Below are 27807 nucleotides of genomic sequence, written 5' to 3'. Positions count from 1 at the left end.
AGGCTCTACAGCCTGGTCCATGAGTGGCAGGGACGTCCTCCAGCTCAGTTACCATCTCTTGTTTTTATATACAGCCACAGGTCTGGGGAGAGCAGTCTCTTGTCAGACCCAGTGTCTCCATTTTGGATTCTGAAAATATGATTACTCCAGAATATGCTTGCAAAGAAAATAATCATTCAGAATCTGAAGATCTGACTTAAGGGCCTAGCAACATAGGCAAAGATCATAGAAGCTGCTGAGCCTCAGTTTCCCTGTGTAAAAGCGGGAATGCAAAAGCCTCCGTGAATGTACTTGTGTGTTATGTGGCTGTGTGTGGACGTGCGCCATTATCATCAGTGGCTGATCATTTGACTTTCTGTTCCTGTTCCAGTAAAGCCAACGCCACTTGACCTGAGAAACAACACCGTCATTGATGAGCTCCCCTTCAAGTCACCTGTCACCAAGTCTTGGTCTAGGGCCATGTGAGTGTCCATCTGGGGAAGTGGGAGCTTGGCGCGGGGCTGTGAGGGCTGAGTCAGGAGCTGCATCCTGATGCTCACGCCGGTGGTGGCCTAGCGGCCTCGAGGGGCTTGGTCTCCTCGTCCGTGAAGGGGGGGTCATCGCGCCTTCCCTGTATCAGACCTTCCTCTGCTAATGGAGGGCGGGGTCTGGGGCGAGGAGCCCGAGCGCTTCCCTAGGTCACGGTCCTCTCCCCACCACAGCCACACCTTCAACTGCGGCTCCTCCCAGTACTGCCGCCCCATCTCCACCCAGAGCATCACCAGCACGGACTCGGGGGACAGCGAAGAGAACTACGTCCCCATGGTGAGTCGTCTGCGCTCCGTGGGGGCGACTCCTGCCCGGGTGGCCCGGGCCCGCTGCAGGCACCGCCATTGCTGCCGCCATCCTTCCCGTGCGCCGTGGGGTCACAGGGCCCTGCCCTCGGGGAGACTGACTGGGACGTGGGTGGAGAGGCGGCGCTGTGGGGACTCGGAGAGCGGTTAACTGCGGCTCCGGGCAGAGGGTGGGCTGGGTCCAGCTCATGAATGACCCTGAACGCTGTCCGGGCAAGTCTGGGCTTTCCCTGGGGACCACGGGAGCCCCAGAAGGTTTAAAGGGCCCAGTGCCTCAGCACCGTCCCTGGGAGCCTACGGAGAATGACTAGGGCAGCCTTCAAAGTTGACTTCCTTCTTCTGTCCTGTTAAAATCTTTCAAAAGTCAAGAACTCTTCATTCCCCACTGTGCTGTTCCCATGAGCAGAAGCAAGAATGCGAGCGTAAACATTTATTATCTCCTCAGTGGAGGGGGCACACGTGTACCATGACGTACGGTGGCAAAGGCCAGGCCAGAGATCTAAACAGGGTCAGCACGAGAAGCTTCCTCCCTGACATTTTCATTGGAAAGGGAGTAGCTGCCCGGCACCTGTAGCTGCTGCATCAATAGTGAAAGAACGCATCAACCAATCAGCAGCCAAGAAACAGAACATAGGATTGTTGCCATTCTCATTAGAATAAGACTTCAAGGGGCACCTGGGTGGCTCAGTCGGTTAAGCGTCTGCCTTCAGCTCGGGTCATGGTTCCAGGGTCCTGGGATCGAGCCCCACATCGGGCTCCCTGCTCAGAGGGGAGCCTGCTTCTCCCTCTCCCACTCCCCCTGCTTGTGTTCCCTCTCTCACTATATCTCTGTCTGTCAGTAAATAAATAAAATCTTAAAAAAAAAAAAATAAGACTTCAGGAAAATCCTAGACAAGTTGGTCTTGGTGCCTGGACGGAGACAGGAGCCTAGAGTGTCTCCGTCGAAGGGCGGCTGCAGGAGCCCGGGGAGGAGGGGCCGGGGCCAGGAGATTCAGAGAAGCAGCTTGGGTGCCACCGAAGGCTTTCCAACATGCAGGGCGTAAAGGAAAGGGGCACCCTGTTGAGGGCCAGCAGGCAACCACGGGGGTCTGTCAGGGAGCCAGTGGGGGAGACCCGGCCGGCCAGTACAGCGGGACGAGCACAGGTCCGGGAGCCGGGTGACAGAGCCGGTTCCCATCCCCGCTCGCCAGCCGTACAGCCCCAGCCAAGTCAGGCCACCTCTCTGAACTACAGTTTTATCTTTATTTTAAACAACAAGAATAGTAAGAATACCTACATCACAGGACGGTTATGAAGGTTTAAATGAGGACATGAGACGCCCAGAGGTGTGGGTTTTCCCGGGTGGTGTGTTAGTCTGTTTCCTCCACTTACTGATGGTTTTTCCCTCCTTTGTGATAGCAAAATCCAGTGTCTGCGTCTCCCATTCCCAGTGGCACCAACAGTCCCGCCCCGAAGAAGAGCACGGGCAGCGTTGATTATCTGGCCCTGGACTTCCAGCCGAGCTCCCCCAGCCCCCACCGCAAGGTACCGGCGTGTCCCAGCACTCAGCCTCGTACTGCTTGACTGCTTTTCCTTTAGTCTGGGTCCTAGGGGGCTTGCCCGCCCCCTCTCTGAACGCACAGGCGCTCAAGGTCTGTCCGACCTTCTCAGCCAGTCCAGCCCCCTTGTACCGATGAGCAAATGGATGCACACTGAATGACAGAGCCGAGCCTCGGGGATCCTGTGTCTGGTCCTGAGCTTCTCTTTGGGAACTCAGCGTCTAGGTGCACCCACTGCCCTTGGTACAGGGACCTGCAGAAGGGACTCCCCGGCCCCAGAAAGCCTCCCCAGAAAGCACACTCAGCTGCCCAGTCCAGACAGCAGGGGTGGCTGCCAGTGTTCCCTGGCACCTGGCAAATTCCTTCCCAAGTAGGTGGGTGGAGGCAGAGATGAAGGCCTGGGAAATCCGGAGTGCTGACCCAGGCTGTTGCAGAACAGGAGAGATGATGGGCAGTTTGCGTTTTAAAGGCCCCTTTCAGAAACAGTACAGGCCCCTGAGGCTGGTCCGAGTGGCAGCAGAGGCCCAGCTCCCCTTGAGGCAGCTCAGAAAGAGCCCCCCACCCCTGCTCCCCACCATATGGATAACTCACAGCCACCTGCCCGTTCTGTCCTCAGCCATCCACGTCATCTGTCACTTCCGATGAGAAGGTGGACTACGTTCAAGTGGACAAGGAGAAAACCCAGGCCCTGCAGAACACCATGCAGGAGTGGACAGATGTGCGGCAGTCCTCGGAGCCTTCCAAAGGCGCTAAGCTGTGACGCAGGGGCCACCACGCCTGGGGAGGTGCCCAGAGGCGGCATCTCCAGAGCTGGCTCCTCCCCCTCGGTCCCCCCCACACACATTGTCTCCTCTCCCAGTGCCCCCTCCTGCCACTCTGGCCTTCAAAGCACTTGATGTCAGGGACCCTGAACCCTTCTCCTGAGAGGTAAGGGCCTGATGGAGGCCCTTCCTCTGCCCACTCGGGGCCCACCTTTGATTTGTATCAGTAACGGCCATGCCTCTACCCACCTTCGTTAGAGCTATTGCCAAAAAGCATCCTTCAGCCTCTTCCTGCCCTTTAGACCCGAGTACCTACTAGGCTTTGGGAGGGGCGGGGGCTCTGAGCCAGATTCCACACCTCACTTCCGGTTGGAGCCCTCAAGCCCTCTTCCCTCCAGCTCCTGGGCTACGTCTCCTTCAGTCCCGGAAGATGCCATGTCGTCTCGCTGATCCAGGGAGCCCAGGACCAGCAGACCAGAGTGGCCAGGGACCTCTTCGTCCTTGTCTTTGTTGGTAGAGGAGAGGCATGGCGCCCCAGAGGATGGAGTTGAGAAGGAAGGGTAGCGGTGGTCTTGAGGGACACAGGAAGGAGGTCCCCGATGGCAGAAGGCAGGTGATCTGGGCAGTGGCCCCGCCACGGTGTGGCTGTGCTGGGTTGGGAGAGGCAGGAGGAGGAAGGACGACACGAGGGAGGGAAAACAGAGGATGGGCAACCACAAACGGGGGGGGGAGGGGTGGCCAGGATCCTGTGGGGTCAGGGCCCCCAGAACCGTGGAGCATACAGGCCCTCCTCCGGGGGCGCACCCCTCCAGAGGGGACGGTGCAGGGTGCTGCAGGGTGCGGGTGGAGGCTGGTGCTGAGGGAAGGCAGTGCAGGGTGCGGAGGGAGCGTGGGGCGGACGGGAGGTGCCGTGGTGGGGAGGGTGCAGCAAGTGTGTCTCTGTAAGACAGGCGGTGGGGGGCTGGCAGATAACCGAGGGGCTGACAGGCCGGGTACAGACCTTGGAGGCAGACAGTGCGGCCAGGGGCAGGTGGGGGCCGGGGTCAAGCCGGAGCAGCGCCTGGGGCTGCAGGCCTGAGCGGAAGAGAAGGAGCCGTGTGAGGGACGTGGGGAAAGCAGTGCGGGGGCGGGCTGGGGCTTCCGGCCCGGGCCCAGGCCGCTAGGAGTGTGGTCGCGGGAGCCCCTGCTGTTTTCCCAGCTCATCTTCCAGCGGCCACTCCCTGGAAACCCCGAGTCACGAGTCACATTAGCCTCAGACCCGATCCCTGGGGCAGGAGAGGCCAGGCCTCTGCTCCCGTGGCTTTGGAAGGCCATCCCACGAGCTGTGCCCGCCCCCACCAGGCACTTTGTCCTAAGCTGGGGAGGAGAGATCCGAATCTTTTGTGTTGATGGTTCTTGCCCAAACCGTCCAGGGTTGGCAGAGGCCTCATCCCCCCCTGGGGTAACAGACCACCTTCCCTTGGAAAAAAAATACTTGCCACCATGGCTGACGGAGGTGGCTACAGCTCACCTTTGAGCTCCCGCGAGCACATGCCTGGCCACAGTCTCAGAAGCCCCACTCCGGTCAGGAGGATTTTGTCCACAGTAGCCCCTCTCCTAGCAGTTCAACTCGGCGAGCATTGATTCTGGGACCGCGGGAATTAACCAGTTTGTCCGTGCACTGGAGGCAGGGGTGGGGGGAGACACAAGGGCACGGGACATAGGTGAGGGCCATGAGAGAGACTGGAAGCAAGACTGCTGCTTCAGGAGGTTGGTGCAGATCAGAGGAAGGTGGTATCTGGGAAAAGGGGGGTGGTGCTGAGGTGGGCTTGAGGGGCAGGAAGACGGAGCAGTTTTCTAGGGAAGGAGGGAGGGGCTGGGGTCCAGTCACCTTAGAGCACTGGGGCTGATGGCAGTGGCTGACACTGGGTCCCTTTAAGGCTCTCTGCAGGGTCTCGTAGGGCTGAGCTTTGAGGGGTGCTGCCCTGTGCCCCCAGCCCGTGTGTGTGCTGTGTCAGCACGAGGTGAACGAAACGGAGTGTTCAACTCTAATGTCCAAGGAGGCCTCCTTCCAGCTCTTGGTTCCTGCAGCTCCCAAGCCCTCAGGGTGGCGGTGGAGACAGAAGGAGGTGTTAAGAGGACACGGGCCTGTTGAAGGTAGAGACTCGGGCTCACGGGCTTCAAATGACCGGTGTCTAGTACACACCTGGCAGTTCAGTGGCCTGGCAAGGGCAGACCCAAGACTCACGGTGCCTGGGCCAGCAGGACCAAGCAGCAGCGAGGGAGGGAGGGTTCCAGGGAGATGGGCCAAGCAAGGTCCCAGGGAGCCACCACCTGTGAAAGGGCGGTTCGATTAGATGGTGGCTGAGGCCCTTCCATGCTGAAGCTGAGCTCTCTATGGAGGGCCTGGCTCACCAGGGATGGGCAGCACCCAGAGCATTAGTCAGGTAGCCGGGTCCCTTCCCCGGGATGGACTTCGGAGACTTCTACATTTGAAACCCTTCAAATACGCCCCATTCCTAGGAGAGAAGCACAACCCTTCCCCTTCTGGAGTGAGTGGAGCAAGGGCGTGCCCCAAGCCCTGGCTGACCCACCCTCCCCACCCCCTTCTGACGAGAGCTCTGGATGCAGTTCACACTCGTCCACAACCCGTGAGGGAAGCGAGGCTGGGCCCAGGAGCGCTGCAGCTCCCTCCCCCAGGAGCCAACATTCTCGGACTTTTCCAAGCTCCCTGGGCTGCCTGCGGAGGGGCCCCCTCGAGGTGCGGGCTGTCCTGTGATAGTTGGTCGTGTGTATTTTTGTGTGTTGGTTACACGTGTCTTGAAACTTAGAATCATTTCGCACAGAATTGTCTGTCGGGAAGAGAGAAGGGGCTAGGAGCCCAGTCTTAGGTTCTTGCCCTGTTATACCATTTAAAATTGACATTTAATTTTTCAAATCACTGTTGGTGCCTAATCACTTAAGTTATTAATTTATTCTGTTTTCTTTTAAAAAAAAAAAGTGTAACATGTATTTATCCTGTGAGTAGGTCTGGGGTGGGGTGGGAACGTGTTCCGGTGGGTCCTGTTTTTGCTGTGGTGACACACGGCACAGGCCTGAAGCTTGCAGGGCCCTTTTTACTGTGGTGTTGGAGCAGGACAACAATAAAGTCCATTAGAAGCAACCAGAGAAGGCTGCTGGAGCCTGCCTCATCTGAAGGCGCCGGGGAGGGAACCCACCTGCTGCACAGAATCCCTGCCTGGGGGCCACCCACATGGAGACCCAAACACATCTCTGTCAGGGCCCCCGGAACACTCGGTGCCAGTCTGCTCCCTTTCATTCTAATAGGAAGTAATGGGGCCCTTGTCTTGACCGGGAACAGGAATGAATCCTCCTTACCTCGGAATGTGTGTTCCTGATTCCACCCTTTCGCCTTAGAAGGTGCACAGAGTGTAGAGATGAACTCTTGAGACTACCAGCCCAGTGTCGCTGATCCCTAAGGTCTGATGTCCCAAGGGTCTGGGACACTTGGGCCAAAACTCAACAACTCCTCCACCTACAACACTGGCAGGCGGCCCTCGCAGCCCCTGGCCACACCGCAGCCTCTGTCCCTGGCTTCCCACCTACTTTGTTCCCCCAGATGGGCAGGGTTGGGGTGGAAAGGGCTCCCGTGTGACGTCTCCAGCTCCCAAGAATGGGCTGGCACCTGGGGAGAGGGGGGGCTGCCTCCCCCCCGCTTCCCTCCTGGCAGGTGCCCGAGTCCGTCCGAGGAGGGGCTGCACGCCGGCACCAGGTTCTCCCAGGGAAGGGGTGGGGGGAGAATGAGGGAGCAGTGGTAGCGAGTCCTGGTCAGTTCGGGGTCCTTGGCGTCTGAAAAATCCCCAGATATGGGGGCTCTGGCTTCACCCGACAGGCGAGTCCCCCCGACAGGATGTCCTCGGGCAGCCCGGAGTCTGGGTACCTGCCTCGCCGGGTAACGAGCCTGTCCTCCCCTCTGTCGGCGCCGGCCACTGGGGAACGGCCCCGCTGCTGGCCCCAGCTCTGCCCTCGGGGTCCTCCCAGCCCTCACCTTTCACTTGCAAGCGCTTCAGCGTGGCACACCGTCACCTCCCGTGGGGCATCGCACAAGCCAACAGGTCACAGGCTGTACCCTCCTCACAGCCCAGGCACAGCAAGAAACAAAGGGCACGGCCGCCATCACAGCCACGGAGGCAGAAAGAATGACACCTTTAAAGGCTTCAGAGAACCTATTTTTATTCCTGTTTGCGTCTCTCCTCTCCACATAGAAGGGTACAGCGGCCGTCAGGGCACAATGAGGTCAATAGCTGCTCCTCACCAAACCTCCCCCCCCCGCCCCCGCCAGCCCCCAGGCCACGGCTTGAATGCCACAGAGGAGCCGCCGAGCCAGCCAGCTTTCCTCAGGTCCGACGATGGCTTCACGAGAAACACAGAGTTGCAGTAAAATAAGGATTCTCTCTCTCAACCAGAAAGGGGATGCAAATGGTGGCATCTCAGGCACTGAGGCAGGCTAGGGGAGATGGGGTTTGGGGATTAAGGGTCTCCCGCTGTGGGGGGGAGGGGGGCTGTCCTCCCCTCTCTGCACAGTCTCTGACCCCGTGCCAGGCTGCCTCCCACCTACACACCCCTCGAAGTACCAAGGGTGCAGGCAACCACATACCGTGCCTCCGAAACCCCTCAGAGAACCCAGAAGGGGGCCGTGGGTAGGACGCACAGGCCCCAGACCCTGCTCTGCTGCCTTATACTATACAGCAATAGGATTGTCTGAAAGGAGCGAGGAGGGAAATGCTACTTGATGGCAAAGCACTAGAGCTGTGAATCAGCCCCCTCATGTAGCCTGCTGGGGGGGGGGGGGACGGGGGGGTGGGGGGTGGGGGACAAGGCCCAGAGAGTGTCCATCTAAGCTGCTTCAAGTCGCCCAGAACACTTGGGTGAGAAATCTGAGTGGGGCTGACCCGAGTGTCGGGGCCTGAGACCGTGTCAGGGGCTCGGCTCTCACCTCTGTATCTGAGTCCCTGCACACCCTTCCGGCTGAGGACCGGGGTGTCCCAGAAGCTTCCTCTCCACCTTTCCTGCCCCTGGAAGGGCCCCCGTCTCCGGGGTTGAACCTGCCTCCACAGCCTCCCTCAGCCCCCACCGGGAAGGGCGCCTCGGCCTCGGTCCCGACCCGGTTCCCAGAAGGAAAGGGTCAAGGCCTCCCCTGTGGGCTGTGGTGCCCCCCGCAGGCGGGAGCAGCCCCGGGCCGGGTCCCCGTTAGAAGACCAGTCTGTGGAAGTCCCCGCCACTGCCGCCCGCAGGACTGCAGCCTCCCGGAGAGCCTTCGTCCTCGTCCTTGTCCTCATCGAAGCCCCTGCCCCAGCGCGGAGACGCGGGGAGCGCAGAGATATAGGCCGCCCTGCTCCGGGCCTCCTTCTCCTGCTCCTGGGAACGCACAGGCGGGTGGGGAAGGAGGCTTAAAATTCAGGCTCTGAAGCCACAGTTTTCTGTCCCTGTCCCCCCCCAGCCCCACCCCAGGGCCACCCGGCACAGCATTTCTGAGTGTCTCTGAGGTGCCCAGGGGGCCAAGCACCAAGAAGCGCCGGGTCCTGCCCGCGGGGTGCTCCAGCTCCGCGGGAGGATGGGCGGGATGGATCCACCCTCCCACCCTCGATCTAGGCTTCAAAACCGCTCTTCTCCCAGTAAAAACCCCTAGCCCCTTGGAAAAAAGGAACTCCTTCACACAAGGCTGAGTAGCTGATGCGGGCCTGCCGTGGCCCCAGAGAGAAGGAGGTGCAGGGACTCCCAAGGACCACGTCACACCACACAGGGTCCCCCCCCCCCCCCCCCCCCACCCCCCCCCCCCCCCCCCCCGTCCTGACACGGCTGGCCGGCTCACTGCCCCTCCAGGCACGAGGAACGGGCCTCCTCGGGCTGAACGGAGGCCTCCGCACAGACGCTCCTCCCCCACGGCCCTGCCTCCGCCCGCAAGGCCCAGCAGAGACCTAAAAGCTGGCTCGGTGTCCCCCACACAGGGGCCCCGGGGGTACTACTCCGGTGGTTCGTGGCCTCTGCTGTTCCTGCTGCCAAGTATTCTGATACCAGCCCGGACTGTAAAGAGGGGAGTCGAAGGCACGTGAGAGGATACGGGCAGCGTGGTCCCCAGGTGCCCCTGGAAGTGTCGACTTTCCACCACACAACCCCATGGTGCTCCTTCGCACACTGAGGACAAGCGTTGGTGATTCCTGAACGCCTGCGCCTCTGAAGTAAGCGGTTCTGGCTGGCCCACCAGTATCTTTCCAGCATGAAGGCGTCAGTGACAGGGCAGCAGGGAAAGGAGGAGACGAGCAGAACCCCCTCTAAGCCGGTGGCTGTGCAGGGAAGCCCTCCACCCAGGAGATCAGCTCAGAGGCCCCAGGGGGGGGGGGGGGGGCCGCTCACCTGCAGGTAAAGGATGTTGTCTTTGGAAATGGCTTCCATCAGATCTTTGTGGAGGGTGGGCTCCGTCCGGCCTCTGGGAGAGCCCGGCTCGGCCTCGGGCGCCTCCCCGGGCCGCTGCCGGTAGAAGAGCACATAGGCCGTGTCCTTGGGGAAGAAGGAGGTGATGTTGCTAACAGACTCGAAGGAGGAGAAGGACACCCGAGTGTCGTTGAACAGGCACCACTGGTTCTCGGGCTCGGGCCTGTCGGCAGCAGCCACACACGGGGCCGGGCGGGCGGCGCCCTCGCGGGCGTAGCAGTAGTAGTGGCCGCTCTCCGAGGACAGCCCGGAGTGCACGACGACGCTGCAGAGGTCGTAGGCCTGGCCCCGGCCCCCCGCCAACGGCAGGCGCAGCAGCAAGGGCACGGAGACGTCGTCCAGGATCTTGCGGCGGCGCATGGTGCGCAGGTCGAAGGAGAAGCGCAGCAGGGTGAGGATGAGGTAGCGCGGCCCCTGGCTCAGCTCCACCGCCTTCTCGGCGTCCTGCAGCGAGGCACAGGGCTCGCAGTGGTAGCGGTTCTCGGCCGTCAGCCTCTCCGGGGACAGGAAGTAGTTGACCAGGTCCAGCACCGAGCGGGAGCCCTCTCCGGCGGGGGCGGCGCCACCCCAGAGGGTCCCCGGGCCCGGGCTGTCCTCTTCCTTCTCCGCCGGCTCGGCGGTCTCCTTCTCCTTCTCCGTCTTTTCTTCCTCCCCCTCCTCTTTCTCTCTGCCCCCCTCCCCCTCCCCCTCCCCCTCCCGGGGCCGTTCCTCCTCCCGTGCTTCCTCCTCCCTCTCCACCTCCTCCTCCCCACTGCTCTGCCCGCCAGCTCCCTGGGGGCCCAGGCCTTCAATGTCCAGGACGGAGGGGGGCGCGGCCCCAGTGACACAGTGTTTCCTCTGCCTCCGAGGACCCACCCTGCTTGGAACCTGGGCCCGGGAGGGTGGGGGGGGGGTCCCGGCCCCCGATGTCCTCTGCAGGGAGCATCACTGAGCCCAGGCGGCGGCGGCGACAGTGCTCAGTGGGGGGGAAAGCAAGAGAGAGGTCCGTGAAGGCCTCCTCCCTGGAGGAGACATTGAGGCAGCGGAGACAGCGTATCCGAGTCACGATCTTGCCTCCGAACATCTTCTCCACGGAGGTGGGACTCGGGCCGGGGGGCTCCTCGGGAGGCGAGGGCAAGCTGGACTGCTTGAGTTTTTGGCAGATCCTCGTCCCGGTTTTCTCCTCTTCGTGTAGCCTGGAGCCGAGAGCATGGGGACGTCAGTCACTCACACACACTCTCACACACGCGCACACACACTCACTCTCACACACGCGCGCGCGCACACTCACTCACACACACGCGCGCGCACACACACTCACGCGCACACTCACTCACACACACACACACACACATTCTCGGCGCTCGGGCCTGGTCTGGGCCACCTCCCTTATCTAAGACCCACCCGTTTAGACGTGCGCGCGGGTCCGCACGGAGTCTACACACACACACGTGCCAATGACACCCACGCACATGCACTCACAAGCCAAGCACACGTGCCACACACTTCCCTCCGGATAGGCACACAACCCCGGCCCGGGGAGATGTGCCGCCTCCACATGAGCGTGCCCCCAGCGCTGTGCCGAACACGCACACACGCACGCTCGGCCAGCAGAGCACGTGCGTTCGCTCGCACCGACCCCTCCCTAGTCACGGCTCCGATCGGCAGCTCCCAAACGTCCCTCACACGCAGCCCTGCCCACCCCTCGCGGCAACCATCTCCACACCTTCCGCCGAGTGCAGTACGGCAGCCAGGGAGCTGGGCCATTCCTCGGGCACCCTCCTCCGGCTCCGAAGCCCCCACGCGGAGCCAGGTGTGGCCCCCTTACCGATCCAGCAGATACTTCAGGTACTCTGAGCAGTCCTGCTGGGTGCCGGGGCTGAACCAGGGTGTCCAGGATGCAGAGAGGAAGTTCTCTGGAGAGATGGCAGGCCGCTAGGACCAAGGCAGGTGAAAGGCAGGGTCAGGAGCAGGAGGCCACTCACTAACCAGCTCTGCCACGTGCTAGGCCTAAGGGTACCTGGGGATTCTCTTGTCCCAAACTTCCTGGCCTCCTCTCTAAAGTCCTCCCCATTCCTCACTGTCCCTGACCCATCCTCTCCCACCAAGTGCATGCAGCCCATGAGCATGGCCTTAGGTTCGTGGAGATGAACCAATCCTCTAGGAATTTGCTCTTCCCCAACACACCTATTTCTTCCCAGACCCTTATTCATTGCCATTCCTTCTGCCTAAAACACCTTTCCTCCATCAAAAGCTTACAGAGTTCAAGACCCAGATGCACGGACATCTGTTCCGTGATGTATTCCCAGTGGTCCCTTCCCCCACCATAATTAGCTTTTCCCTCCCTTGCATACACACAACACAGCATTTCCCTCCGTTCAAGCATTACAACTGTTATTTGTAGGTCCACCCTCCCCACCCTCAGACTATGAGCTCCACAAGAGCAAGAACTGTGGCTTCCTCCTTTTCACGGCCCCCGCAGGGCCTTGCATAATGCTTAGCCAAGGGTTTTAGGTTCCATGAGGGCAGAGACAATGAGCAAAAACAAATACAGCCCTCAGGGACTAAACGACCATGAACCCAAACCAGCCTCAACAGCTTACACCAGGAAGTAGGGCCTTGTAGCCAGATGCAGGGAAGGGTGTCAGCCCAGGGCCTCCCTCCATCATGCCCAACTCCCCCTGCACTCACCTGGCTGTGCTCCAGGAAGGCGAAGAGCCACTGCAGCTTGGTCATCAGGGGCTGGGAGTTGTTCTCAGTCAATCTGAGCACACAGTGTCTGAAGCTTCAAAATAAAGCAAAAGCATCCAGGGTAAGCCGAGGGCATCCAAGGAGCCTCTACTCACCCGCAGCACTGGGAACGAGGGCATCCAGCCTCAAGGCAGAGCGGACGCTTAAAGCTCAGGCCTAGGCCAAGGAAGAAGCGCAGGTGAACAACCCAGCCTGGACAACGAAGTGAGCCCTGCAGCTCCTTCCAGTTCAGAGAGCCCATGACCCTGAGACTCAAAGATTCCACCGTGCTGAGATCTTACGTCCTCAGAGCGGTGAGGCTGGAACTCTCTGGCACGTGCCAGTCTGCGCTAGTACCATCCCCACCCACTGCAGCTGTTCGCACCCACCCAGCGCAGCAGGCCTTGCTTCAACCTGAGCCCTCTGAGTTTGCTCTCACAGCCCCTTCTCAGGGCCCCCGCGCCACAGCCCTAAGCCCACCTGAGTGGTTCCCCTGTCTTCGAATGAGGGAGGCGGGGGTCAACGTGAGAAGTGTGCGGCACAAAGAGGACACCGGAGCGGGGGGGGGAGGCACAAGGAGGGGGGGAGAACAGACAGGCTCCCAACAATGGAGTCTGATCCTGCTGGAGAGGGGAAGGAGCCCCTGCTGACACCCACGTTGCCTTGGAACCAGCCAATACCCAGGCCTCATCTTAGCCCCTGTTCTCACAAGCAGCTCTAGGCGGCCAGGCCAGGCACCTTTCCAACCTGAGCCCAGTGTGCAGAACAGCGTTACCCAAGTGTGCCCCGCCCAGCCCCAGCCATCCATCACAAAGATGAAGTTCAGAAGCTGAGGGAGCGGTGAGGAACACGTACAGCAATCTGATGTCACTACAACCATATAAGCACATGATCATTCTTCTGGTAAGTGATCTGACTGTATTTTATAAAAATTAGTCTGCAGCAGACTGTAAACTGGAAAAACTAGGCCTTCACCAGGTCTGGGAAGCACGCACGTTAGGAAGTGCTAGAGATTTAGCTCCCCATACTAGACCTGAAGCTCAGAGAGGAGAAACCTACTTGAGGTCATACCATAAGCCAGGGCAAAGCTTACCTGCTCTGTTACTTTTTAAAAAAGATGTCTAAGTGTGGTGTGGGTCAAAGATGAGTCAAATGGATCAACAGAATATAACAGAGAGCCCAGAAATAGACCCCCACAAATAGTCAACTGACCTTTGACAAAAGAGCAAAGGCAAAACAAGGGAGCAAAAAACAGTCTTGTCAACAAATGCTGCTGGAACGTTTGGACATCCACATGAAAAATACACACACGCACACACCTAGACACATACCTCACACTCATCCCAAAAAATGAACTCAAGACGGATCACAGACCTAGATAGAAAATGCAAAACTATAAAATTCTCAGAAGGTCACATAGGAGAAAACCTCTTTGACCTTTAGTATGGTGATGCCTTTTTAGATGCAACACCAAAGACATGATCTGCAAAAATAATTCATAAGCTGGATTTCCTTAAAGTCTTCTGCTCTGTGAAAGAAAACATCCAGAGAATTAAAAGACAAGCCAGAGACTTGGAGAAAATATTTGCAAAAGACCCATCCGATAAAGGACTATTGTCCAAAACATACAAAGAATTCTTAAAACTCAATAATAATTATTGAAAACTAACAACCAATTTAAAAATGGGCCAAATACAGAGAGAGGGAGGGTCCAAGTTGGTGGCATAGTGAGATTGGAACTCCACAGACACACCCAATCCACAGCTACCTATGGATCCGTTCCCTCTGAAAAAGATCTGAAAACTAGAGGAACTGCTTTCCACAACAATGGACAGAAGGACCACCCTGAGATGCCTAGGAGGAGTAGAGACAGGGTCTTGCAAAAAAACCCACCCCGGGGACAAAGACACACAACAGGGAGGGGCATCCCCAGACAGGTGCTTCTGCCGGGGGCATCTGGCACCCCAGAGCCTGGGATCTGCACTGGAGAGAGAGGAGCCTCCAGAACACGTGACTGGCAAAACCAGGGGTCCTGAAATGCTCTAATAAACTGAGCTTCCCCACTCCCCCCTGCTCCCCCCCAACACCCAGGGCTTGACCTGAGCTCCAGTAAAAAAAACAAAAAAAACAGTTTGCAAAGTGCCTACACTATGTCAGATGGATTTATTTGCTGATCTGGAGACACCAGCTGGAGGAGCAGGGGCAGCTGAGAAGCTCCCTGGTGACGGGGGCCCCAGGGGTAGCTACTACTGTTGGGCCGCACGCAGACCGCCAGCACGAGCAGGCAAAGTGGCCCAGGCACCCACCCTCCACCCACCTTGCTGGGACGGACAAGAGCAAGTGCGGTCACGGCACCTGCTGAGTTGGACAGTGCCGGCGGTGGCAGCGTTCCCTGGCTGGGACCCACGCACAGCAGTCACGGAGTTCTCCCCTTCCAGAGCTAGAATCTGCTAGTGCAGGTGGCTGCCACGGGCCCGACCCCCAGAGCTGGCACATGGGTGCAGACGGGGTGCTCTCCCACCGCGCTGCTGAAGCCCAAGGGCACAGGCGGTCACGCCGTTTTCCTGCAGTCTTTCCAAAGCCAGCAAACAAGCCCACCCCCTCCACTCTGGCTGCCTTGCTCAAGCAAATGGGTCCACACGGTCCACACAGGGGATGCCCCTTGGTCACCCGGCCCTGGTGGCCCAAGAGGGCTACTGTTAGCAAGCTCCGCAGAAAGCTCACACACAGAAAGACAGTTCCTGGCAGGCCACCACGCCCCGGGCACTGCACGGACAAGACACTGAAACGCACCTGGATTCTGCCTGTGAAAAGGCCAAATACTTAACCCAAAGCATCAGCCTGAGGGACAGGCTTCAGGTTTCCCATCTATCTAGAGGCTGAGAAAGCACTCCTGGGAAACAGGAGCAAGGAGACGGATCTTGGCGCACACACTTCGCCTCACTCCAGCTTGAGGAAACTTCCAGAAAGGGGCTTGTCTCGTGCCCTGATTTTTTTAAAACTGTCGTCCAGGGCATACTTCCAGATCTGGTCCAGAGGCCAGCAGGGGTTACTATTGCAGCAACATGGGACCAAACATACTCACATACTTCACAAGCTACTGCCTGAGAGTCTAGCTTCCCATCACCTGAAACTAGGTGCTAAATGAGGATCCTTGGATCGCCGACAGGTCTTGGCACGCACTCATATAGGGTCGTAGCAGTAGGGACATATGCAGAATAAATCAGGTGATTGAGAAAAATCACAAAAGTTCAAGAGATAACCAAGAACAAGGGCAAGGGTGACCAAGAATCACCACCTACATACAAAAGGCCACACCTTCAAGACAGAGAGGTGGTTGTTCTGCCTAACACATAGAAACACACAGAGTCAAGCAAGGTGAGGAGAGAACTGTGCTCCAAACAAAAGAACAAGACTAAGGGAGTCTGCTTCTCCCTCTGCCCCTCCCCCATGCTCGTGCTCGCTCACGCGCTCTCTCTCAAATAACTCTTTAAAAAATAAAAAAAGAACAAGACAAAACCTCAGAAAAAGACCTTAAGGATACAGAGATAGGTAATCTACCTGATAAAGAATTCAAATGAATGTGCATAAAGATGTTCACTGAACTTGGGGAAGGGGTGGGGGTGGGGACTAGATGAACACAGTGAGAACTTCAACAACAACAAAACAGCGTGGTAAGAAAGTACCAAAAGGAAGTCACAGAGGTGAAGAACATAACAACTCAAATGAAAAATAGACTAGAGTGGCTCAACAGCAAAATGGATGAGGTAAAAGAGAAACCAGCAAGTAGGAAGACAAAGCAGTGGAACTCACCCAGACCGAACAGCAAAAAGGAAACAATTTCAGAAGAATGAAGATACTCAAGACACCTTGGAAACAAGGTGGCTAAATACCCACAAATTAACATGATACATCATCACACTGACAAATGTAATGTAAATTTCATCTGATAATCTCAATATTGAAAAACACAACATCAAGTGGAATAACATTCATGTTAGAGGGGTCCCAGTAGAAGAAAGAAAGGGCCGGGAAACATACCTGCAAAAACAGAGGCTGAAGACTTCCCTAACCTGGGAAAGGAAACAGACATACAAGTGTAGAAGGCCCAGAGAGTTTCAAGTAAGATGAACCCAAAGACAGCCACAGCAAGAAACATTATCATTAAAATGTCAAAAATTAAAGCATCTTAAAAGCAAGAGAAAAACAAATTCTTACATACAAAAAATTTTTTAAAAATAAAAATAAAACCCTTAAGGCTACTAGCAGCTTTCTCAGCAGATATCTGACAAGCCAGATGAGAGTGGCGTGACATATTCAAAGTGCTGAAAGGAGAACCTTCCAACCGAGAATACTCTACATCCTGCAAGGTTATCATTCAAATTTGAAGGAGAGATAAAGAGTTTTAAAGACAAGCAAAAGCTAAGGGAATTCATCACTACTAAATAGGCCTTATTAGGAAAAACATTAAACAGACTTCTTTAAGCTGAAATGTCACTAATAACAACAACAACAAAAAGCACAAAAGTAAAAATCTCACTGGAAGAGCTAAATACATAGTAAAGACAATGAATTAATCAGTTATAAAGGTAATAAGAAGGTTAAAAGGTAAAACTCACAAAATTAAAACTGTAATAATTAACTGATATATACATTTAAAAAAAAGATGTAAAAAGTGATATAAGAAACATGAAACTAGGGAGTCACCTGGGTGGCTCAGTAGGTTAAGCACCCAACTCTTGGTCTCAGCTTGGGTTATGATCTCAGGGTTGTGAGATCGAGCCCCGTGTCAAGCCCTGCATTGGGCTCTGCACTCAGCAAGGAGTCTGCTGGAGATTCTCTCCCTCCCCCAAGCCCCTGTTGCACGCACATGTGTTCCTGCTCTCTCAAAAAAAAAAAAAAACAACAACAACAACAAAAAACATGAAACTAGGGAGGGGAGTAAAAATGTACTTTTCAAATGTGTTCAACCATTAGTTGCTACCAAATTAAAACGTTATTAGATAAATAGGATGATGTGTGTGAATATCACAGTAACCACAAACCAAAACTTACAGTAAATACACAAAGAAAATGAGAAAGGAATCTAACATACTATTTTAAAACATCATAAAACCACAAAGAGAGAAAAAGAACAGAACTACACACACAGGCAGAAAACAATTAACAAAATGGCAATATATACATACCTCTCAATAATCACTTTAAATGTAAATGGACTAAATTTTTCAATCAAAAGTGTGGCTGAATGGATAAAAAACAATACCCATCCATATATTGCCTACAAGAGACTCACTTCAGAAGAACATACAGACTGAAAAAATAAAAATAAAAAAGATACTCCATGCAAATGTAAATGAAAAGAAAGCTGGTGAAACTGCACTCACATCAAACAAAATGGAATTTACAACAAATACTATAAGAAAAAACAAAGAGGGGCACCACATAATGATAGAAGGGCTGATCCAGTAAGAAGATATAATATTTATAAATACATATGCACCTAAAATAGGAGTGCCAGAATATATAAAGCAAATATTAACACACTTAAAGAGAGAAAACGAGAACAATACAACATTAAGGGATTTTAACACCTCACTTACATCAATGGATCAATCATCCAGACAGAAAATCAATAAGGGAACATCAGCCTTCAACAACACATTAGACCAGATGAACTTAACAGATAAATACAGAACATTCCATCCAAACCCAGGAGAATATACATTCTTCTCAAATGCACATGGCACATTCTGCAGGATCTATCACACATTAGGCCACAAAAGAAGTCTCAATAAATTCAAGAAGACTGAAAACATATAAAGTATCTTCTCTGACCACAATGGTATAAAACCAGAAATCATTTACAAGAAAGAAAATGGGAAAACCACAAATATGTGGAGATTAAACAATGCGTTAAAACCAAACAACTACTGGGTCATAGAAGAGATCAAAGAAGAAATTTTAAAAATACCTAGAGATAAATTAAAACAGAAATACACACGTGCGCACACACACACACACACACACACACACACACACACACAACAAACAGAAATACAACACACCAGAATCTACGGGATGCAGCAAAATAAGTTCTAAGAGGGAAGCTCAGAGCAATATGGGCCTACCTCAAGAAACAAATCTCAAACCATTTAACTTTACACCTAAAGGAATAGAAAAAGAACAAAGCTCACAGTTAAAAAAAAAAAAAAAGGAAATAATAAAGATCAGAGCATAAATAAATAAATAGAAACTTAAAGCACAATAGAGGGGCGCCTGGGTGGCTAGTCGTTAAAGCGTCTGCCTTCGGCTCAGGTCATGGTCCCAGGGTCCTGGGATCAAGTCCCGCCTCGGGCTCCCTGCTCAGCAGGAAGCCTGCTTCTCCCTCTCCCTCTCCCCCTGCTTGTGTTCCCTCTCTCGCTGTGTCTCTCTCTGTCAAATGAATAAATAAAATCTTAAAAAAACACACACACACACAATAGAAATGATCAATGAAACTGAGAGCTGGTTCTTTGAAAATAAAATTGACAAACCTTTAGGTACACTACCAAAAAAAAGAGTGAGGGCTCAAATAAAATCAAAAATGAAAAAAAGTTCCAGTTGATGCCACAGAAATACAAAAGCTCATAGGATACTAGCGTAAACTATGAAGACAATAAATGGGGCACCCTAGAAGAAACGGATAAATTCCTAGAAATTTACATTATTCCCAGATGGAATCATGAACAGAAAATTTAAGTAGACTGATGTCTAGTAAGGAGATTGAATCGGTAATTTAAAAAGTCCCCACAAACTGAGGTCCAGGACCAGACACTTAACTGGTGAATTCCACCAAAAATTCAAAAGAATATGAATACTGAATATCTAGCCTTCTCAAATTCTTCCAAAAAACTAAAGAGAAGGGAAACCTTCCAAACTCATTTTATGAAGCCAACATTACCCAGCTACCAAAACCAGGGAAGGACACCACCACACACAAAAAGAAACTTACAAGCCAATATCCCTGACGAATATTGATTAAAAAATTCTCAATAAAATATTAGCAAACTGAATTCAACAATACATTGAAAGGATCATATACCACAGCCAAGTGGGGTTTATTCCAGGGATTCAAGAATGGCTCAATACCCACAAATTAACATGATACATCATCACACTGACAAATGTAACGTAAATTTCATCTGATAATCTCAATATTGAAAAAGATTTTTGACAAGATTCAATATCCACTTATGAACAGAATGTGTACATAGGGAATGCACCTAAACATAAAAAAGGCCAAATATGACAAATCCACAGCTAACACCATACTCAACAGTGAAAAGCTTAAAGCTTTTCCTCTAAGATAAGGAACAAGGCAAAGATACTCAATATCCCCACTTTTAGTCAACATAGTACTGGAAGTCCTAGGTACAGCAATTAGGCAGGAAAAAGAAATAAAAGGCATACAATACACACAATATATATACACACACAACCACATTTATACACACACACACACACACACGTATGTGTGTTCCATATACATACACACACGATGGAACACTACTCAATCATTAAAATAAAATAAATTAAAAAATAGGGTGCCTGGGTGGCTCAGTCAGTTAAGCATCCGACTCTTCATTTCGGCCCAGGTCATGATTTCAGGGTCTTGCGATCAAGCCCCACGTCAGGCTCCAGGCTCTGCGGGGAGTCTGCTTGAGATGATTTCCCTTTCCCTCAGCCACCCCCTTCAAATAAGTAAATAAATCTTTTTAATAAATAAATAAATAAATAAAAATCATGCCCTTTCTTACACGGATGGACCTCAAGGGTATTAAGCTAAGTGAAATAACATAAGACAGAAAGGACAAATACACCACGATTTCACTTATGTGTGGAATCTAAAAAACAAAACCAAGATTCACAGACACAGAGACAGACTGGTGGTTGCCAGAGGGGAGGAGTGTTGGTAGGGGTGAAATGGGTGAAGGGAATTAAGGAGCACAAGTTTCCAGTTAAAAATAAGTCATGAGCATGGGGAATATAGTCAATAATATTGTATTAATGCTGTAAAGTGACAGATGATAACTAGACTTCTCGTGGTGATCATTTCCTGATGTAATATACATGTATACAAATGTCAGATCACTGTGTTGTACGTCTGAAACTAACATAATATTGTATGTCGATCACAACTCAATTTTAAAAAGGGCCAAATATCTTAACAGACACCTCACCAAAGATACAGAGATGCCAAATAAGCACATGAAAAGATGTTCCACATCATAGGTCATCAGAAAAATGCAAATTAAAACAAGATGGGTTCTGGTCCAAGATGGCAATGTAGGAAGACCCTGGGCTCACATTCTCCGGACTCACCAAATCTACACCTATTTATAGAGCCATTCCTCCTGAAGAACTAAGGGCTGACTGAACAACTTTTTGCACAACAGAGACCAACCAGAGAACAACATGAAAGACAGAGACAGAAACCAAGGTTCAGAACCCCCACCACCAACTCTTCGAACTGCAGTGGGTAGGAATAGTCCTGAGGGAGCATTAGCAGATTTGTCTACCCTGAGGCACAGAAAAAAAAAAAAAACTCATTTTAAAAAAGCAACTACAATATAAAGGAACCAGCCCGAGAACCCTGCCAAACAGCAGGGGTGCTGCTGGAACTTTCTCCAGATAAAGAGGCTGGTAAGCACCACAGTTTATGGCCCCACCACCCTGATAGCACAGACAAGAGCAGGACCCAGGTACCATGGCTGGCCCGCCTCTTCAGTGATGCCCCGGGCCCCTCGCCCACTCCAGGCTGAGCCGTCCCACCAGGGCAGCCCCACCACAGCACACACCCAGACGCCCCTGGTCAGCCTGTTACAGCTGCAGCCATCTCACCAAGGTGACACAGTCACAAAGGACACTGGAACACACCAGGCCTGCACCACTTGGACTCCAGATGGCTTGCTAGGGCACTTCCAGCTCAGAGCACTCCAGGACCTCCTAGCTCACACTTGCTTTGGCGCCAGCCACCCCACCAGGGCACCCCCTACATGGAGTGTCCCAGGACACCCTAGCCCACACCCTGCCTCAGCTCCAGCTGCCCCACCAGGGCACCCCAACTTGCCGAGCACCCCGGACACCACAGCTTGCAACCACTTCAGCCTCAGTGGTCCTGCCACGGCACCCTCTGTGCAGAGCACTCTGGGATGCCCTGGCCCACACCCTGGCTCAGCTCTAGCCACCCCAAGCTACCCCCTGCACTGAGCACCCTGGGACCACCCCGGCTTGCACCTGCTTCAGTTACAGCTACCCTGCCGGCGTCTGAAGTGAGTCTCTTATAGGCAGCATCTAGGTGGTTTGTTTTTGTTTTAGAGAGAGGGAGAGGGAGAGAATCTTAAGGAGGCTCCACGCCCAGTGCAGAACCCAATGCAGGGCTTGATCTCACAACACTGAGATCATGATCAGAGCTGAAGTCAAGAGTCCGAGGCTTGACCGCCTGGGCCTCCCAGACACCCCTGGGTTTTGTTTGTCCATTTTATTGCACCACCCTATGTCTTCTGATTGCAGTATTTAGACCAGGTACATTTAAAGTAATTATTTATAGGTACACACTTACTGACATTTTTTAAATGTTTCTATTGTTTTTATCGTTCTTCTCCGTTCCTCTCCTCTCCTGTACACTCCCTCCTTGTGACTGATGACGACCTTCCCTAATGTTAAGCTTGGCTTTCTATTTTTTGTGTATTACAGGTTTTGGGTTTGTGGTAACCATCAGGTTCATATATAACATCCTAAGTATATAGCAGTCTATATTAAGTTGATGGTCACTTAAGTTCAAACACATTCTAAAAGAACTTTTTACTCCCGCCACGTTTTATGTATATGTTGACATATGCTACATTTTTTTTACACATAATTTTCTTACTTCTAATTATAGCCTTCCCGCCACCCCCCCTGCCATTTTAAAGAAATCTTCTTAATGTTTCTTGTAAGGCCGCTTTAGTGGTGATGAACTCCTTTAACTTTGTTTGAGAAACTCTCTCTCCCCTTCAGTTCTAAATGATAACCTTGCCAGGTAGAGTAGTCTTTATTGTAGGTTTTTTCCTTTCACTGCTTTGAAAGGACATCGTGCCACTCCCTTGTGGCCTGCAAAGAAAGTGCCCCGGCAGGACAGATGAAGTCCAACTGCATGCACGCCAGAAGGTCTGGGGTGTCAGTGCAGGGAGAGTCCTGGTGTTGACTGAAGCCAAGGCCAGTGCAGGCTGGGGTGTCCCAGGGTGATCCATGCAAATGGAAGCAAGCAAGCAAACAAACAAAAGGTGGGATAACAATACTCAGATAAACTTTAAGACAGAAACTGTGACATGAGAAAAAGAAAGGCATTACATAACGATAAAGGGATCAATCCAACAAGAGGGTATAACAATTGAAAGTATCTATGCAGCCAACACGGGAGCAGCTGAACAACATGCTATTAACAACCAATGGGTCAATGAAGAAATCAAAGGGGAAATTTAAAAAAAAAATACATGGAGACAAATGAAAACACAACAGTCCAAAGTCTTTGGGATGCAGCAAAAGCAGTTTCTAAAATGGAAGTTTATACTGATATAGGCCTACCTCAAGAAACAAGAAAACCTCAAACCAACAAACTAACCTTACACTTTAAGGAACTAGAAAAAGAACAAAGCCCAAGGTTAGTAAATGGAAAGAAATAATAAAAATCACAGCAGAGATAAATGAAATAGAGACTAAAAAATATATATCGGGGCGCCTGGGAGGCTCAGCTGGTTAAGCAACTGCCTTCGGCTCAGGTCATGATCTCAGGGTCCTGGGATCGAGCCCCGCATTGGGCTCCCTGCTCAGCGGGAAGCCTGCTTTTCTCTCTCCCACTCCCTCTGCTTGTGTTCCCTCTCTCGCTGTCTCACTCTGTCAAATAAATAAATAAATCTTTTAAAAAAAAATAAAAATAAAATAAATAAAAAATATATATCAATGAAATCAAGAGCTGGTTCTTTAAAAAGATTTTTTAAAAATTGATAAATCTTTACCCAGACTCATCAAGGAAAAAAGAGAGGACCCAACTAAATAAAATCAGAAACGAAAGAGAACTAACAACTGACACCACAGAAATACAAAGGATTATAAAAGACTACTACAAAAAATTATATGCCAACAAACCGGACAACCTAGAAGAAATGGATAAATTCCAAGAATCATACCATCTTCCAAAACTGAATCAAGAAGAAAAAGAACATGTGAACAGACCAATTACCAATAACAAAATTGAATCAGTAATCAAATAACTACCAAAAAAAGTCCAAGACCAGACAGATTCACAAGTGAATACTACCAAACATTTAAAGAAGAGATAAAATACCTATTTCTCCTCAAACTATTCCAAAAAATACAAGAGGAAGGAAAGCTTCCAAATACATTCTATGACAAAACAACAAAGAAAGAACAAACATATTCTGTGATGCCAGCATTACTGATACCAAAACCAGTCAAAGACACTACAAAAAACGAAAACCTCAGGCCAATATATCTGATGAGCACAGATGCAAAAATCCTCAACCAAATATGAGCAAACCAATTTAACCATGCATTACAAGGATCATTCGCCACAACAAAGTGGGATTTATTCCAGGGTGCACAAATGACACAATATTCACAAATCAAAGTGATACATATTAACAACACAAAAGATAAAAATCTTATGATCATCTCAATAGATGGAGAAAAAGCATTTGTGGATATTTAACATCTGTTCATGGTAAAAAAAAAAAAAAAAAAACTCTCCCTGTGTTAGAACGTATTTCAGCATAATAAAAAAATAAACGAAAAACCCACAGCTAACATCATACTCAATGAGGAAAAACAGAGCCCCTCCTATAAGATCAGGAACAAGACAAGGATGTCCACTCTCACCACTATTATTCAACATGGAACTGAAGTCCTAGCCACAACAATCAGATAAGAAATAAAAAGCATCCAAATCGGTCAGAAGTTAAACTGTCATTATTTGCAGGTACCATACTATACATAGAAAATCCTAAAGATGCCATCTTTTCAAAATAACTATCAGAATAAACTACTTCAGGTGGCTGGGTGGCTCAGTCAGTTAAGCATCTGCCTTGGGCTCAGGTCATGATCCGGGGTCCTGGGATCAAGTCCCACATCAGGCTCCTTGCTCAGCGGGGAGCCTGCTTCTCCCTCTACCTGCTGCTCTCCCTGCTTGTGCTCTCTCTCTCCCTCTCCCCATCTCTCTGTGTCAAATAAAGAATCTTTAAAAAAAAAAAAGAATAAACTCAGTGAAGTTGCAAATACAAAATTAATACACAGAAATCCATTGCATTTGTATATGCTAATAACAAAGTAGCAGAAAGACAAATTAAGCAAATAATTCTATTTATAACTGCACCAAAAGAATAAAATACCTAGGAATAAACTTAACCAAGAAGGTAAAAGTCCTGTACTCTGAAAACAATAAAACAATCAATGAAAGAAATTGAAGACGACACAAATGGAAAGATATTCCTTGCTCATGGATTCAAAAAATTAATATTGTTAACATGTCCATACTGCCCAAAGCAATCTACAGACTCAATGAAATCCCTATCAAAATACCAAGAGCATGTGTCACAGAACTAGAACAAACAATTCTAAAATTTGTAGAGAACCACAAAAGATCCTGAATAAGCAAAGCTATCTTGAGAAAGAACAAAGCTGGAGGGATGCATGGGTGGCTCAGTAGGTTAAGTGTCTGCCTTCAGCTCCAGTCATGATCCCAGGGTCTTGGGATTGAGGCCCACGTCGGGGGGTCCCCGCTCAGCAGGGAGTCTACTTCTCCCGCTAACCCTCCCCCTGCTTGTGCTCATGTACTCTCTCTCAAAAATAAATAAAATCTTAAAAAAAAAAAAAATCTGGCGACATCACAATCCCAGATTTCAAGATATACTACATAGCTGTAGTAATCTAACCAGAATGACAGTGGCACAAAAATAGACACATAGATCAATGAAACAGAATAGAGAGGCCAAAAATAACCCCACAATTATATGGTCAATTCATCTATGACAAAGGAAGCAAGAATATACAATGGGGAAAAGAGTCTTTTCACCAAGAAGTGCTGGAAAAACTGGATAGCTACATACAAAAGAATGAAACCGGACCAATTTCTTACACCATACATAAAAATAAACTCAAAATGGATTGAAGACCTAAATGTGAGACATGAAATGATAAAACTCCTAGAAGAAAATATAAGCAAGTAATTTCTCTGACATCAGCCTTAGTAACGTATTTTTAGATATGTCTCCTCAGTCAAGGGGGAACAAAAGCATAAAAAAAAACCTTTGGGAGCACACCAAAATGAAAAACTTTTGCACAGCAAAAGAAACCATCAACAAAACAAAAAGACAACCTACTGAATAGGAGAAGATATTTTCAAATGTTATAGCCTATAAAGGATTAATATAGGATTAAGAAAAGGATTAATATTTATTATATAAATATATAAAAACCTATACAACTCAACACCAAAAAATAATCCAATTTAAAAATGAGCAGATGACCTAAATAGACATTTTTTCCAAAGAAGACACAGATGGCCAACAGACACATAGAAGATGTTGAATGAGATGCACTCATCATCGGGGAAATGCAAATCAAAACCACAATGAGATACCACCTCACACCTGTCAGGATGGTAGAATCAAAGAGACAAGAAATAAGCACTGGCAAGGATGTGGAGAAAAAGGAACCCTGGTGTACTGTTGGTGGGAATGCAAGCTGGTGCAGCCACTGTGGAAGACAGTATGGAGGTTCCTCAAAAAATAAATCCAGGGTGCCTGAGTGGCCCAGATGGTTAAGCGTCTGCCTTCGGCTCAGGTCGTGATCCCGGAGTCCTGGGATCGAGTCCCGCATCGGGCTCCCTGCTCTTTGGGAGCCTGCTTCTCCTTCTGCCTCTCTCTCTCTCTCTGTCTCTCATGAATAAATGAATAAAAATCTTTAAAAAAATAAATAAATAAATAAATAAATCCAGTAATTCCATACAATCCAGTAATTCCTCTATTGGGTATTTACCCAAAGAAAACAAAAATAACTAACTTGAAAAGATACACGCACCCCTATGTTTATTGCAGCATTATTTACAATAGCCAAGATATGGAAGCAACCAGAGTATCCATCCACAGATGCACGAAGAAGATGTGGTATATACACACATGGAATATTACTCAGCCATAAAGAAGAACGAGATCTTGACATTCACAACATGGATGAACCTAGAGGGTATTATGCTAAGTGAAATAAGATAGAGAAAGATAAATACCATATGATTTCTCTTACATGTGGAATCTAGAAAACAAATGAACAAACAAAAGCAGAAAGACTCATAAACACAAAGAACAAGCTAATGGTTGCTAAGGGGGCGGTGTGAGGGGATGAGAAAAATGGGTAAAGGGGCCATGGTAGATACAGGCTTCCAGTTATGGAATAAATAAGTCACAGGGATAAAAGGGAATATAACCAATGTATTGTAATAGTGTTACACAATGACAGATGGAAGCTACACTTGTGAGCATACCATAATGCAGACTTGTCAAATCAGTATTTTGTACAACATCATATGTTAACTATATTTCAATAATAAATAAGTACATAGAACAGTCAAACTCAGAGGGGCAGAGAACCGAACAGTAGTTGAGGGGCAGGAGAGAGAAGAAAGTAGTCAAAGGGCATAGAGTTTTAGTTATGCTAGATGAATCCTAGAGATCTACTGTAAAACGAGATACTACTACACACCTATCAGAAGAGTTAAAATCCAGAACACAGAAAACACCAAATATTGAAAGGATGTGGAACAACAGGAACTCTCATTCATTGCTGGTGGGAATGCAAAAATGGTACAGCCACTACGGAAGACACCTTGGCAGGTTTTTTTTTCCTTTTTCCATTTTTTGGTTTTTGGGTTTCTTTTGTTTTGTTTTTTTTGTTTTTTAGCAATTTCTTATGAAACTAAACATACTATTACCATCTGATCCAGCCATCATGCTTCTTATTGTTTACCCAAAGGAGTTGAACCATCACATCCACACAAAAATCTCTACATGGATGTTTACAGCAACCATATCCTTAATGGCCAAAACCTGGAAGCAACCAGTATGTCTTTCAGTACGTAAATGGATGCTCTGTGGTACATCCAGACGATGGAATGCTATTCGGCACTAAAAAGAACTGAGCTACCAAGCCATGAAAAGAGATGGAGGAACCTTAAATGCATACTGCTAAGAGAAAGAAACCAATCTGAAAAGTACAAACCAATATGAAACTGTGTGATTCCAACTATATGACACTCTGGAAAAGGCAAGAGTATGGAGACCGTGAAAAGATGAGTGATCGCCAGGAACAGGAGGGGGGACAAAGAGGCAGAGCACAATGGATTTTCAGGGCAGTGAAAATATTCTGTACGATACCATAGCGATACCTTAGACATCTGTCCAA

General features: G+C 50.3%; 2 protein-coding genes across 2 annotated transcripts in view; one reads left to right on the top strand and one right to left on the bottom strand.

The window, feature by feature from the left end:
- Positions 1 to 6274, top strand: part of GAB2 (GRB2 associated binding protein 2) — a 183381-nt gene extending 177107 nt beyond the window's left edge. The window contains exons 7-10 of the mRNA XM_025848504.2: positions 371 to 461; positions 702 to 804; positions 2232 to 2357; positions 2988 to 6274. Of these exons, the coding sequence (XP_025704289.1) occupies positions 371 to 461; positions 702 to 804; positions 2232 to 2357; positions 2988 to 3131 (464 nt within the window). The 3' untranslated portion in view covers positions 3132 to 6274. The remainder of the gene's footprint in view (positions 1 to 370; positions 462 to 701; positions 805 to 2231; positions 2358 to 2987) is intronic.
- Positions 6275 to 7327: 1053 nt separating this feature from the next.
- The window catches only part of USP35 (ubiquitin specific peptidase 35), a 49106-nt gene continuing 28626 nt past the window's right edge, over positions 7328 to 27807 (bottom strand). Inside the window, 5 exon segments of the mRNA XM_025848513.2 lie at positions 7328 to 8529; positions 9526 to 10494; positions 10496 to 10778; positions 11411 to 11517; positions 12274 to 12367. Coding sequence (XP_025704298.1) covers positions 8362 to 8529; positions 9526 to 10494; positions 10496 to 10778; positions 11411 to 11517; positions 12274 to 12367 — 1621 coding nt within the window. The 3' untranslated portion in view covers positions 7328 to 8361.

This window comes from Callorhinus ursinus, unplaced genomic scaffold (genome assembly GCF_003265705.2).
Source record: "Callorhinus ursinus isolate GAN/ISIS: 27379988/994484 unplaced genomic scaffold, GSC_fseal_2.0 scaffold35, whole genome shotgun sequence".
NCBI lineage: Eukaryota > Metazoa > Chordata > Mammalia > Carnivora > Otariidae > Callorhinus > Callorhinus ursinus.
The sequence above is the reverse complement of the archived record's forward strand: the minus strand, read 5'-3'. Positions and strand labels throughout refer to the sequence as shown.